The following is a 14,755-nucleotide window of genomic DNA, read 5'->3' as shown; positions in this document are numbered from 1 at the left end:
TAGTCCAGACTATAGACTAAACTATAGTCCAGACTATAGACTAAACTATAGTCCAGACTATAGACTAAACATAGTCCAGAATATAGACTAAACTATAGTTCAGACCTTAAACTAAACTATAGTCCATACTATAGACTAAACTATAGTCCAGACTATAGACTAAACTATAGTCCAGACTATAGACTAAACTATAGTTTAGACTATAGACTAAATTATAGTTTAGACTATAGAATATAGGCTATACTATAGTCCAGACTATAGACTAAACTATAGTATAGACTATAGACTAAACTATAGTCCAGACTATAGACTAAACTATAGTCCAGACTATAGACTAAACTATAGTCCAGACTATAGGCTAAACTATAGTCCAGACTATAGACTAAACTATAGTCCAGACTATAGACTAAACATAGTCCAGACTATAGACTAAACATAGTCCAGACTGTAGACTAAACTATAGTCCAGACAATAGACTAAACTATAGTCCATACTATAGACTAAACTATAGTCCAGACTATAGACTAAACTATATATTACACTATAGACTAAACTATAGTCCAGCCTATAGACTAAACTATAGTCCAGACTATAGACGAAACTATAGTCCAGACTATAGACGAAACTATACTCCAGACTATAGACTAAACATAGTCCAGAATATAGACTAAACTATAGTCCAGACCTTAAACTAAACTATAGTCCATACTATAGACTAAACTATAGTCCAGACTATAGACTAAACTATAGTCCAGACTATAGACTAAACTATAGTTTAGACTATAGACTAAATTATAGTTTAGACTATAGAATATAGGCTATACTATAGTCCAGACTATAGACTAAACTATAGTATAGACTATAGACTAAACTATAGTTAAGACTATAGACTAAACTATAGTCCAGACTATAGGCTAAACTATAGTCCAGACTATAGACTAAACTATAGTCCAGACTATAGACTAAACTATAGTCCAGACTATAGACTAAACATAGTCAGGACTATAGACTAAACATAGTCCAGACTGTAGACTAAACTATAGTCCAGACCATAGACTAAACTATAGTCCAAACTACAGACTAAACTATAGTCCAGACTATAGACTAAACTATAGTTTAGACTATAGACTAAATTATAGTTTAGACTATAGAATATAGGCTATACTATAGTCCAGACTTTAGACTAAACTATAGTATAGACTATAGACTAAACTATAGTCCAGACTATAGGCTAAACTATAGTCCAGACTATAGACTAAACTATAGTCCAGACTATAGACTAAACTATAGTCCAGACTATAGACTAAACATAGTCCAGACTATAGACTAAACATAGTCCAGACTATAGGCTAAACTATAGTCCAGACTATAGACTAAACTATAGTCCAGACCATAGACTAAATTATAGTCCATACTATAGACTAAACTATAGTCCAGACTATAGACTAAACTATAGTCCAGACTATAGACTAAACTATAGTTTAGACTATAGACTAAATTATAGTTTAGACTATAGAATATAGGCTATACTATAGTCCAGACTATAGACTAAACTATAGTATAGACTATAGACTAAACTATAGTCCAGACTTTAGACTAAACTATAGTCCAGACTATAGGCTAAACTATAGTCCAGACTATAGACTAAACTATAGTCCAGACTATAGACTAAACATAGTCCAGACTATAGACTAAACATAGTCCAGACTGTAGACTAAACTATAGTCCAGACCATAGACTAAATTATAGTCCATACTATAGACTAAACTATAGTCCAGACTATAGACTAAACTATAGTCCAGACTATAGACTAAACTATAGTTTAGACTATAGACTAAATTATAGTTTAGACTATAGAATATAGGCTATACTATAGTCCAGACTTTAGACTAAACTATAGTATAGACTATAGACTAAACTATAGTCCAGACTATAGACTAAACTATAGTCCAGACTATAGACTAAACTATAGTCCAGACTATAGGCTAAACTATAGTCCAGACTATAGACTAAACTATAGTTTAGACTATAGACTAAATTATAGTTTAGACTATAGAATATAGGCTATACTATAGTCCAGACTTTAGACTAAACTATAGTATAGACTATAGACTAAACTATAGTCCAGACTATAGACTAAACTATAGTCCAGACTATAGACTAAACTATAGTTTAGACTATAGACTAAATTATAGTTTAGACTATAGAATATAGGATATACTATAGTCCAGACTATAGACTAAACTATAGTATAGACTATAGACTAAACTATAGTCCAGACTTTAGACTAAACTATAGTCCAGACTATAGGCTAAACTATAGTCCAGACTATAGACTAAACTATAGTCCAGACTATAGACTAAACTATAGTCCAGACTATAGGCTAAACTATAGTCCCGACTATAGACTAAACTATAGTCCCGACTATAGACTAAACTATAGTCCCGACTATAGACTAAACTATAGTCCACACTATAGGTTAAACTATAGTCCACAGTAGAACCGCAACTTTCACTTCAGATTCGGCTTCGAAGCCACGATTTGGAAAATCTTTAATAGTTTTTTTTTATAATTTTACATTTATTTATATATTTTTCACTAAATTATTATACATACACTTTTTTCAGATAAATAATATTCAAAACCCTTTACTTTTTTAGTTCTTGCAATTGAAAATTCTTTTTTCTTTTTGTTAAAAGTTAATATTTAAAAAAAAAAAACAATGTTTATGGCAAGTGAACTAAAAAAAAAATTCAAAAAAATATAAAAGAATGTTTCTTTGTTTTACCATAACAATTAACAAATCTTAACTTAAACTCCAAAATAGTTTTTAATGTTACTGCTGTTGCTGTTGTTGCGGATGTCTTCTTAAGACCAACGGTTGACTAGAGGTCTCTACAACAATAGTTTTAGTCATGATATCATAGGCGGTACGGTTATTTTTAAAGAAAACCATTAGGAAAAACATGGGAAACAATAGACTTAAGATGACATTTTTGGCAACGGCACGCACGAAGGCTCTTTTAAAATTTGGCGTTTCGGCAGGGAATAGCAGGGCGCGCATTTGAACACGAGCCGCCTGGAAGCCCAATTGTATTTGAGGTATGGGTTGGGCGGGTAGGCCATTGTTGGGTAAAGGCAACATGGCCTCTACATATTTAATGCTCAAACCCATAATATGTTTACCCACCGAGGCGCCATTGAAGAAGGTTGTGAGGACGGCCTCATATAGACAAACAAACAGTTTGGTGGCAATTTCAAAGGCTAAAAGATCCGAGGAAAAGGCTAAAAAGTCCATAGAGTATAAAAGGGCACCAGCAAAATCTTCATTATCCATGGCCTTATTTAAAACATCTTTATCCATATCCATCATGAGATTATAGCCAAAAACATTGGTCACCACAAAGATAACCACAATTTTCAAAAACAACATTATAATCATATCTATAACCTCGGCCACAGCTCTTTTCCAAAATGGGGCCACTACATACTCATAGCCACCATTGCGATTTATAATCTCAGCCTGGGCCTGATCGTTTATAAGCCTCAAGCCGAAACCATTAAATACACCTACACCAGCAGCGCCCGGATTAAAGTTGGCATTTAAGTTATTGTTATTTAAGGGTGGTGGTGGAATGTTGTTTTGAACGTTAGCTGTGGGTATTTGTAGACCAGGCATAAAACTGCCGGGAGCTGGTTGTGAGAACAGTTGGGGATAGGAGGTCATAAAATACCAAGGAAACATGGCCATGGCATTTTGTGAAATGTTGGCATGTTTAACCCATTCATTTAGGCTGGCAAAATAAGCCTCCTTGGTGGATATCTCTCGAGGCTGACCTGCATCTTTGTTATTGGCCACATCTGTTGGTTTTGTTGTTGTGCTGCTAGCAGCAGGTGTTGTTATTGTTGCTGACACCGATGAAGTTGATGACGACGTAGTAGTTGTTGCTTCTGCCGATTCCTTTTCATTAACTTTATTTTCCTCTTTTTCGCTCATTTTATTTTTGGATTTTTTTTTTTCACCTTTTACTCTTGAGAACTTATGTTCGAGTTCTTTTTAGCTAAAAATTCAAGTTGTTTATGGAATTTAAACATAAGGACACGTTAGTATTTTGAATTATTTATTAACACTTACCTATTTAAAATCGTCATTAATCACACAAAAAAAAGAACAACATACAAATTGTATGTATAAAATAGCAAACAAGAAATAGAAAAATTAGGAAAAAGAGGGGGATGAATTAAGAGAACAGTGTGGCTAACTTTAGTTTATGTTCAAAAAGCTAATATCTGTATAAATTATGTTTTACATATAATTTTTCAATAATAAAGAGATTATATTTATTTACGGTATTCTAAAATTTAAATTAATGTTTAAAGTATATAACCTTTTTTGTTGATATAGTAAAAAATTAAAATTTTTAATTGTTTAAAGATTAAAGCAAAAAAAAAAAAACGCTAAATCAACATTACTAAAATATACAGATGTCATAATTTTCTAACAGCTGTGTTAATGAGTTGCCGTATAGTAGAAAAAAACATCAGATTTCAATTAGCGATTTTTATAGTTTAAATAATATTTATCCGTTTTACATCTAAATTTTGTTGTTAACTAAAGACTATCCTTTAGAGTAGATAGGATTATAAACTGAAGGCTAGACTACATTATTGTCCAGACTAGAGACTAGATTATAGTTCAAACTTTCGTCTTGTCTATTTTCTGGACTGTAGAGCATAGTTCTAATTATAATCTACAGTTTAGACTATAACCAAGTCTGTTGTCTGGATTATAATCTAGTATATAGCCTATATCATAGTCTGGGCTATAGTCTATTGTTCGGACTAAATAAACAAGTTTTAGATTTTCTTTAAAACACTTTACAATCTCCCCTTGATTTATTAATATTACAAAAAATACAATAAAAACACTCTACTTAACTTGAACATTTTTCAAGGACTGGGCCACTACATTACCCTTGCCGGGCACATGTAAAGCGGCACCCTTAAAACATGCCACCAAATCATCATTTGTTTTCAAGTCAGGGGCACATGTCTCAAAGATTTTCTTTTTGGGATTCATTTGAGCATCAGGTGTACGGGGATAACCTTCACAGTGTACTAGATCACCGGGTACAGCACCAGCGGGAGGACTTAAGACCTCAACTTTTTCCGGTGTCGAGGCACACATGACCATAGCTTCGGAGGTAATGCCACGCATTTTGGCAGGTTTAAGGTTACACATTACAACAACCATACGATTTTGCATTTCTTCGAGGGGAACAAATTTAACCAGACCAGAGACAACAGTACGGGGTTGGGCTTCACCACAATCGATTTTCTCTAAATACAAACTATCGGCATCGGGATGGCGTCCTACCTCAACAATTTTACCTACACGCAAATCTAAACGTCTGACATCTATGGGTAATTCAGCGGCGGCCGCTTCTTTATTGTCTGCAGTGGCTGGTTTTTCTTTTTTGGGTTTCTTTTCTTTCTGGGGTTTTTGTTTAGCTTCTGGTGCGCCAGCCGCAGCGGTAACTTCAGCTACAGGCGCTGGGTTGGCTTTGGTGGCATCAGTACATAAGTTGCGAGCTCCAGGCACAGCTATTTGCTTTTTGCCATTCTTTATTTCCAAGGCAATCAATTGGGCTTTAGCCAATTCCACTTGTTTTTGTAGCTGAGCATTTTCCGCTCTAAGTTCTAACTTTTTGCGGCTAATAAGTTCTCCACGAATGGCTGTTAACTAGAAAATTGAAGAGAAAAATGTTTGGGAAATTATTTTTATAGATTCTAACCCAACTTTTGGTTGTTTTGCTTTTTCTTCATCATTTGTATATTTCTCTGTGTTGTTGAGTAACTTACTTCACTTTTCAGAGATTCTATAATCTCTTGACTGCGTTTATTGTTTTCCACTACTTGTTCCAAGGAAACCATTTTATTGTGAGGCGTTTTTAATAACTTAGGAAAGCTCGAACGTAGCAATGTTGAACCGGTGGCAAAAATACGATTCATGAGGAGAATAACTACAGAGAACTGGGAGACGGTGAGTATGATTTAATAAAAAAAGTGTTGCCGGATGTTATTAATTATTGTTAACACAAATATTTGACTATTTGCAATTCCCACTTTTATCAATTTATGAGTAGACTATATATAGTTTTTAGACTACACTTTATACTGGACTATAGACTATACTATATAGTATACTAGATTATAAACAAGACTATAGACTAGACCAGACTATAGACAGGCCAATATACTAGACTATAGTATAGACTAGACTAGAGACTTGATTATGGACTAGACTCTAGTCTATAGACTTGACTATAGAGTATACTATAGACTAGATTATACTCCATTTACAATACAGCGAAATCTAGTAATTATGAGATTTCTAGCAAATCCATCTGATTTTTACTAGATTTGCCATACAAAACAATCTTCTTCATTAGTAGATTTCGGCAAAATCTACTCAAAATCTAAGAAAAGTAGAAATGCAACTCTGTTTTTTGCCAAATAGTACTAAAAAATACGACGCTGCAGAAGAAACAATGACAATAGAAACAAAACAAACGAAAATAAACTAATTTTTCAAGAAAATTTCCTACAAAACGGAAAACAGGAATGAAAAGTGTTTTGAAGGTAAAATATAACGTGATATTTAAATGCCGAATTCTGTACAATATGTAAAATACTAGTAAATATTTTATATTTTTCATTATTTTTTGCTTTTAAACAAGCGCAGTTGGCTGCAGCAGAAATACAAGCCGTTGCAAAATGATCGCCAGCGGCGGCGCAACCATTCTAGGTCGGTGGCGTTGGCTTATTATAGAAAATATCGTCGGCGGTTAAATTGTTGGCTTAATTTAACTTTTTCTTCTGAAATTGACCTTATAAGCTTCTATTTTATTGAAAAATCTCTGTAAAATAGTCTGTTATATAGAAACCTGTCTCTATATAAGGTTTTTCTGCAAATGAAAATGGACATTATTATAGTATAGTGGTGAAATTATTTTCCGAAATACATGTACGATTCCAATCTTTATCAGCGGCTACGTTTAAGCCGGCTTAGCTTTTGAGAGAAGGAAGTCGGCGGTGGCGCGGCTTGCAAAATATTACCGTCGGCCAGCCGCCGACGATTTGAGCCGTCTCGGCTTGTATCTCTAATTTGAAGATGAAATTTACAGAACAGTTGTCGATATACTACAAATGTCAAATGCTTATTATAGCTAAGAAGAAAACTACTTTCAAAAGAAAAGCAACAAAAACAATATAAAGAATTTGACATTTAAAATATCAAATTTCTGCTGTTGTCGATGTGTTTTGCTGCTGGCGTAAATTCCCTTTGATTTTTGTGTGTGTATTTAACATAATAGATTGTGCAGCGGGCGAGTGTACTTTGTCGTGTTTGTAGTTTGGAAAATTTTTCATTTTGGGTGTGTATTTTTTTTGTTTTACCATTTGGCATAGAGAAAATTTTTTTAAGAAAAATCATTAAATAACTAACAACATTTAACTAAAAAAAAAATCTAACAGCTTGCTGGTGTTTGCAATTGTGTAGGCTAAGGAAAAGGTAAAAATTAACAAATGATTAACTGTTTATTGTGAAAAAAAGTATTAACAAAAAGCTATTGGCAAAATGTTTGTGAATGGTGAAATTGTAAAAAAAATGGCTACTAAACGATTTATTAGAACATATTTTACATGTAAAGTTATTTATTTGGCTAAAATTAAAGAAACTTATAATTTTTGTAGTTTTTTTTTTTTGGAAATTCTAGAAGTTTTTCTTTTTGTGTGAATTTTAGCAGAAAATGGTATGAGTGTGTGTTTTTTTGTTCAATTGTTTAATTTAAACCCCCTCTCTCTTTGCTTTTTTTGTATTTGCTCTTTGATTTTTTTTTGTGTTTTTGTAATTGCTTTGATATTATTGCTTTTGCATTGTCTTTGCCACTCCCTTAAAAAGTTGTTGGAAAAACACACTTGCAAGCCTCCCCTTTGTTGGATTCAGTCCTTAGGGGATTAATAGAATACTATAAAGGGGGCATGGGGCTGAAGGGTATATAAGCCTTCATCGATTTGTTAATTTCACAGTGTTTTATTTTTAGGCCACAACACATTAGCAACGTTAATATTAGAATTTCTAACTGATATCAAAACATTTGTAGGTGAATTTCAGTAAATTAAGAAATTTTATTGAAATATTTATAATTAAGACCGATAAATTTATCATTCATTTCAAATAATTTATAGTTTTAAAACTATTTTCAAAATAATGTATAGAGTTCATGTGTCTACTTGTATCATCAGCACTACTATCATCATCAGTCTGTCTGACCTTAAAGTATATTGTTGAATATATCCTCACCCCCTAACTGGGTTAAGTTTGCCTTGCTGTGCTTGCATCTCTATTTATTAATGGAGGTTTTGCTCTACTGCTCTAGCTCATTGGGTATTGGGTGTTTGATTGTTCTTTTATTTTCTTTCATGATTTCCGGAAATTTTTATACACACACATGTCTTGCTATTTTAATAGATAGTTTTTGTGTTTTATTTGTTTGTTTCCCAACTATTCAATTAATTCAATAATGGCCTGTTAGAGCAGGGTACAGTACTGTTTAATAAATATTTTGTAACATAATAGTCCTTCTTTTAGTTTAGTCATGATAGAAAGACATTGTTTTATTACTAAAGTCGTCAATTATTTACTAGAAAACTAGATGGACTTCAGAAAACAGATAAACGTTTGACCTCCTAAATAATTTTTTTTATAAAAAACTTTGTCTTAAGGTGTAATTTTAAAAAAATAAGACAATAAACTAATAGATTTGTTCAAAATTAAAAAAAATATTGATTTTTTGATGAAATATTGTTTTTTTTTTTTTGGTAAAATATCGATTTTATGAAGAATTTTAATATTTTCCTGATATTTAGATTTTTTTGTGAAAAGTGAACTTTTTTGGTGAAATATTGATTTTTTGGTGAAATGTGAATTTTTCCATGAAACGTAGATTTTTCATTGAAATATAAAATATCGGAATAATGTAGATGTTTTAATAAAATTTATATTTTTTGGTGAAAAGTGTACTATTTTGGCGAAATATGGATTTTTCGAAGAAATGCGTGAAACATCGATTTTTCATTGAAATATAAAATATGTATCAGTTTTGATATTTTAATTTTTTTTTATTGAAAAGTGAATTTTTTTTTGGTGAAATATGGAGTTCTGTGTAAAAAGTTTTGCTTTTTCAGTACAAAGTGATTTTTTTCGGTGAAATATAGATTTTTTGTTGAAAATATTGAGTTTTAGTAAAAAGAGTTATTTACAGTATATTTATAAAATAGACCAAAGGTCAGTCTATAGAATAGACTATAGTTCAGATTATAGACAGACTTAAGTCAAGACTATAAAACAAACTGTAGTCCAGACTAAATAATAGACAAAAGTCCAGACTATAGAATATACTATAGAATAGCCTATAGTCCAGACTAAAGAATAGACTATAGTCCAGACTAAAGAATAAACTACATTACAGACTATAGACTAGACTATAGTCCAGACTATAGACAAGACTATAGTCCAGACTATAAAATAGCCTATAGTCCAGACTATAGTACAGACTAAAGAATATACTATAATCCAGACTATAGAATAAAATACATTCCAGACTATAGACTAGATTATAGTCTATTCTATAGACTAGACTATAGTCCAGACTATAGACTAGACTATAGTCCAGACTATAGACTAGACTATAGTCCAGACTATAGACTAGACTATAGTCCAGACTATAGACTAGACTATAGTCCAGACTATAGACTAGACTATAGTCCAGACTATAGACTAGACTATAGTCCAGACTATAGACTAGACTATAGTCCAGACTATAGACTAGACTATAGTCCAGACTATAGACTAGACTATAGTCCAGACTATAGACTAGACTATAGTCCAGACTATAGACTAGACTATAGTCCAGACTATAGACTAGACTATAGTCCAGACTATAGACTAGACTATAGTCCAGACTATAGACTAGACTATAGTCCAGACTATAGACTAGACTATAGTCCAGACTATAGACTAGACTATAGTCCAGACTATAGACTAGACTATAGTCCAGACTATAGACTAGACTATAGTCCAGACTATAGACTAGACTATAGTCCAGACTATGGACTAGACTATAGTCCAGACTATGGACTAGACTATAGTCCAGACTATGGACTAGACTATAGTCCAGACTATGGACTAGACTATAGTCCAGTCTAAAGAATAGTCTACAGTCCAGACTATAGAATAGACTATAGACAGGACTATAGTCCAGACTATAGACAGGACTATAGTTCAGACTATAGACAAGACTATAGTCCAGACTATAGACAAGACTGTTGTCCAGACTATAGTCTAGTTTATAGTCTGGAATATAGTCTGGACTATAGTCTGGATTATAGTCTGGACTATAATCTAGTCTATAGTCTGGACTATAATCTGGACTATAATCCAGACTATAGACTAAACTATAGTCCAGACTATAGTCCAGACTATAGTCTAGACTATAGACTAGACTATAGTCCAGACTATAGTCCAGACTATAGTCCAGACTATAGACTAGATTATAGTCCAGACTATAGACTAGACTATAGTCCAGACTATAGTCCAGACTATAGTCCAGACTATAGAATAGACTATAGTCCAGACTATAGAATAGGCTATAGACTAGAGAAGATATTATAGTCAATACTGTAGAGAGTGTCCTGACTAAGGACTTTTCTAGAAAGAGTTTCATCTTTTTCTACAGAAAAGTGACTTCTTTAGACTCTTTTCTATATAAAAGTGTCTTCTTTAGCCTCTTTTCTATAGAAAAGTGTCTTCTTTAGCATCTTTTCTATAGAAAAGTGTCTTTTTTTAGCATCTTTTCTATAGAAAAGTGTATTCTTTAGCATCTTTTCTATAAAAAAGTGTATTCTTTAGCATCTTTTCTATAGAAAAGTGTATTCTTTAGCATCTTTTCTATAGAAAAGTGTATTCTTTAGCATCTTTTCTATAGAAAAGTGTCTTCTTTAGCCTCTTTCCTATAGAAAAGTGTCTTCTTTGGCCTATTTTCTATAGAAAAGTGTCTTCTTTAGCCTCCTTTTTATAGAAAAGTGCCTTCTAAAAACTAAATCTTATAGCAGAAAGTATCTTCTTTGGTTTTTTTTTATGGAAACGTATGTCTTTTGAACTCTTTTTATAAGAAGTTTTCCTTTATACAGTTTTATATAGAAATATGTCTTCTTCGGACTCTTTTCTATATAAAAGAGCTTGTCCTTGTACACTTTTATACAAAGCTTCTTTAGATTATTTGCTTAAGGTTTATGAAACTGTGTTTTTGTCCATTTAATTAAAAAGTTCTTTAAATATTCATTAAAAAGTGTGTGTTAAAGGTAAACAAAGGATTTTAACACTTGTTCCTTGTTTGTTTATAATTTATTTATATTTTAAGTTTAAGGCTTTTGTATGTTAAATTGGCTTTAACAAAATGTATTATAAAACTACTAACTTTATTATTAACATTTTATGTTTGTGATTAACTTTATGATTCATGCTTTATGTAGCTAAATTAATAATTAATTTCTGTATATATGTATGTGTGTCCCTGTATTTATTTATAAAGTATTTATTGGTATAGTTTCCCTCCCAAAATATTTTATTAAATTTTGTCTGTTTTTCTTTTGATTTTTTTTCTTTTTCTATTCCCAAAATTATAAATTTGAATTACAGCTTTTTTCTCATAATAAACTAAATAAAAAAAAAGTGACACATTTTTATAACAACGCTTAATTTAGTTGCACTCATTTCTAACCAAAAAAAAAAACACCAAATCAACCAACCAAAACAACCACCCATCCAACCAAAACAATAACTACTCCCACTACATTATTAAAAAGTAGATTTTAACGTTAACCTAGAAAAACCATAACCACAAATTTTCCACCATAGGACTATCAGAGACAGCAGTTATGGACGTTATGTCTTCTTCATTGCAACAGCAGCGTATTATTGTCGAACAATTGAGACGTGAAGCGGCTGTAGATCGTCAACCTGTTTCCGAATCTTGTGCTGCCATGATGCGTTATATATCGCAACATGAACAGGAAGATTATCTTTTGACTGGTTTCACTAGTCAAAAAGTTAATCCTTTCCGTGAGAAATCCTCTTGCAGTGTACTCTAAATTAAACTTATAATGATGAACAAGAAGAGACAATGGTGGAGGAGAAGAAGGAGGAGTAGAATGAAGATGAAGGAAGAAAGCAGCAGCAGTTTATGGATGAATTAAATGTTTAAGTAAAGGAGGTTTTATAGAAAGTAAGCAAGCAGCAGGAATATATAAAGGAATTTGTTTTAAATTTTTGTTAAAAATTTAGAAATCACCACCTAATAGAACTTACTTCTAGAACAACCTCTTCAAAAACAACAACAACAACAACAACATTTAAACACTAAACAATTTTTGCAAAGAAAACTTTAAAATTCAATAAAAAATATAATTTTCTACCACAACAAAAAAACAACATCTACTAATTTACTTTAAAAAGAAATACAACAACAACAATAAACTTTGAAAACCCCCCCCTCCCCAGAATGTTTTAGAAAGCAACGAAGTAATGATTAAATAGCAACAATTAGTTTAAACCAAAAACCAGCTAAAAGAAAGGATTTATTAACACAACAACTTATTCTGTTTTTATGATTAATATTAAACCAAAAGGCAACAAAAACAACAACCAAGTTATTAATCATAAACTACATATTTAACTTAAACAATATATATCGTAAATTTATAAAAAAAATAACAACAACTATTTATAAATTATATATATATCTATACATCTTCTATATATGAAAAAAAAAACAACAATAGCATTATTATTATTATATATATATACAAAAGAAAGGAAATATCAAGTATATCTTAAACAATAACAACAAATATATATCATATATAAGATCTCTAGTTATTTATATATAAAAACAAAAGAATAATAAAACCAAATAACCAAAACATAAATAGTATTAATACAACTTCACCACGAGATGGTCATTTAAAAGTTAAAACCTTTATTATCATATGAAATTTTCTAAAATTAATAAAATACTTAAAAAATAATAATATTAAATAACTAATATTTGCCTTAAAATAGGGAAAACACATTAAAAAACCAAAATTCAAAAGTGAAAAAGAAATTTATAAGGAAAATACTTCTTATTCTCTAATATAAAACACAATTTTTGAAATAAATTGCTATTTTCTTTAATAAACCTAAACAAATGTTAACGTTTACCCTAACTACCACCGGCATTTCCAAAGTATCATTTCTTTGAAAGTTTCTATTGAAAGTTTTCTTTCAAAATAAACAAAATCTGTAAGAAAATTTAAAAAATTCATTCAAAATTCAGTCTAATAAAGAGTTATTTAACTTAAAAAGGCTCTTAGCTATAGACCAAAAAAGTCCTTACTATAGAAGGTAAACTTCGCAAGACTTTTTGCTAAAGAAAAGTTTCTTCATAGGACTTTTTTCTATAGAAATTCGGCTTCCTTAGACGTTTTTCTATAGAAAAGTGTATTCTTGAGACTCTTTCTATAGAAAAGTGTCTTCTTCTATAGAAACGTGTCTTCTGGAGATTATTTTCTATAGAAAATTTTATTATTGAGACTATTTTATACAGAAACGTGACTTCTTGAGACTCGTTTCTATAGAAAAGTGTATTCTTTAGACTCGTTTCTATAGAAAAGTGTCTTCATTAGACTCTTTTCTATAGAAAAGTGTCTTCATTAGACTCTTTTCTATAGAAAAGTGTCTTCTTGAGACTCTTTTCTATAGAAAAGTGTCTTCTTGAGACTCTTTTCTATAGAAAAGTGTCTTCTTGAGACTCTTTTCTATAGAAAAGTGTCTTCTTGAGACTCTTTTCTATAGAAAAGTGTCTTCTTGAGACTCTTTTCTATAGAAAAGTGTCTTCTTGAGACTCTTTTCTATAGAAAAGTGTCTTCTTGAGACTCTTTTCTATAGAAAAGTGTCTTCTTGAGACTCTTTGTCTTCTTCTATAGAAACGTGTCTTCTGGAGATTATTTTCTATAGAAAATTTTATTATTGAGACTATTTTATACAGAAACGTGACTTCTTGAGACTCGTTTCTATAGAAAAGTGTATTCTTTAGACTCGTTTCTATAGAAAAGTGTCTTCATTAGACTCTTTTCTATAGAAAAGTGTCTTCATTAGACTCTTTTCTATAGAAAAGTGTCTTCTTGAGACTCTTTTCTATAGAAAAGTGTCTTCTTGAGACTCTTTTCTATAGAAAAGTGTCTTCTTGAGACTCTTTTCTATAGAAAAGTGTCTTCTTGAGACTCTTTTCTATAGAAAAGTGTCTTCTTGAGACTCTTTTCTATAGAAAAGTGTCTTCTTGAGACTCTTTTCTATAGAAAAGTGTCTTCTTGAGACTCTTTTCTATAGAAAAGTGTCTTCTTTAGACTCTTTTCTATAGAGAAGTGTCTTCTTTAGACTTTTTCCTATAGAAAAGTGTCTTCTTTAGACTCTTTTCTATAGAAAATTGTCTTCTTTAGATTCTTTTCTATAGAACAGTGTCTTCTTTAGACTCTTTTCTATAGAAAAGTGTCTTTTTTAGACTCTTTTCTATAGAAAAGTGTCTTCTTTAGACTCTTTTCTATAGAAAAGTGTCTTCTTTAGACTCTTTTCTATAGAAAAGTGTCTTCTTTA

General features: G+C 31.2%; 3 protein-coding genes across 7 annotated transcripts; 1 reads left to right on the top strand and 2 right to left on the bottom strand.

Moving 5' to 3' along the window:
- Positions 1–2,515: 2,515 nt before the first annotated feature.
- Positions 2,516–4,341, bottom strand: LOC119610491 (protein FAM8A1). The gene is made up of 2 exons (XM_037965732.1): positions 4,136–4,341; positions 2,516–4,061 (listed from the first exon to the last, which is right to left on the bottom strand). Exon 2 carries the CDS (start codon positions 3,995–3,997, stop codon positions 2,837–2,839), a length of 1,161 nt encoding a protein of 386 aa, XP_037821660.1. The 5' UTR covers positions 3,998–4,061; positions 4,136–4,341; the 3' UTR covers positions 2,516–2,836.
- Positions 4,342–4,862: 521 nt separating this feature from the next.
- On the bottom strand, positions 4,863–6,143 carry LOC119610492 (aminoacyl tRNA synthase complex-interacting multifunctional protein 1). The gene is made up of 2 exons (XM_037965733.1): positions 5,863–6,143; positions 4,863–5,743 (listed from the first exon to the last, which is right to left on the bottom strand). The coding sequence occupies exons 1-2, from the start codon at positions 6,010–6,012 to the stop codon at positions 4,931–4,933; spliced, it is 963 nt and encodes a 320-aa protein (XP_037821661.1). The 5' UTR covers positions 6,013–6,143; the 3' UTR covers positions 4,863–4,930.
- A 1,025-nt stretch (positions 6,144–7,168) lies between these two features.
- Positions 7,169–13,329, top strand: LOC119610496 (guanine nucleotide-binding protein subunit gamma-1). Of its 5 annotated transcripts, none has more exons than XR_005231996.1 (3): positions 7,169–7,436; positions 11,762–12,347; positions 12,407–13,329. XR_005231996.1 is itself a non-coding variant. In XM_037965742.1 (3 exons), exon 3 carries the CDS (start codon positions 12,001–12,003, stop codon positions 12,211–12,213), a length of 213 nt encoding a protein of 70 aa, XP_037821670.1. In that variant the 5' UTR covers positions 7,351–7,436; positions 7,537–7,573; positions 11,981–12,000; the 3' UTR covers positions 12,214–13,329. The 5 variants fall into 5 exon arrangements, 4 of the variants coding, with proteins under 4 accessions (XP_037821667.1, XP_037821668.1, XP_037821670.1 ...); XM_037965742.1 differs by adding an exon at positions 7,537–7,573 and having other exon boundaries at positions 7,351–7,436; positions 11,981–13,329; XM_037965739.1 differs by having other exon boundaries at positions 11,762–13,329.
- The last annotated feature ends 1,426 nt before the right edge of the window (positions 13,330–14,755 follow it).

This window comes from Lucilia sericata, unplaced genomic scaffold, assembly GCF_015586225.1.
Source record: "Lucilia sericata isolate MDLA Ls3-8-SP2 unplaced genomic scaffold, ASM1558622v1 Contig001211F_arrow, whole genome shotgun sequence".
Classification (NCBI taxonomy): domain Eukaryota; kingdom Metazoa; phylum Arthropoda; class Insecta; order Diptera; family Calliphoridae; genus Lucilia; species Lucilia sericata.
This window is presented reverse-complemented; position numbering and strand designations above follow the sequence as displayed.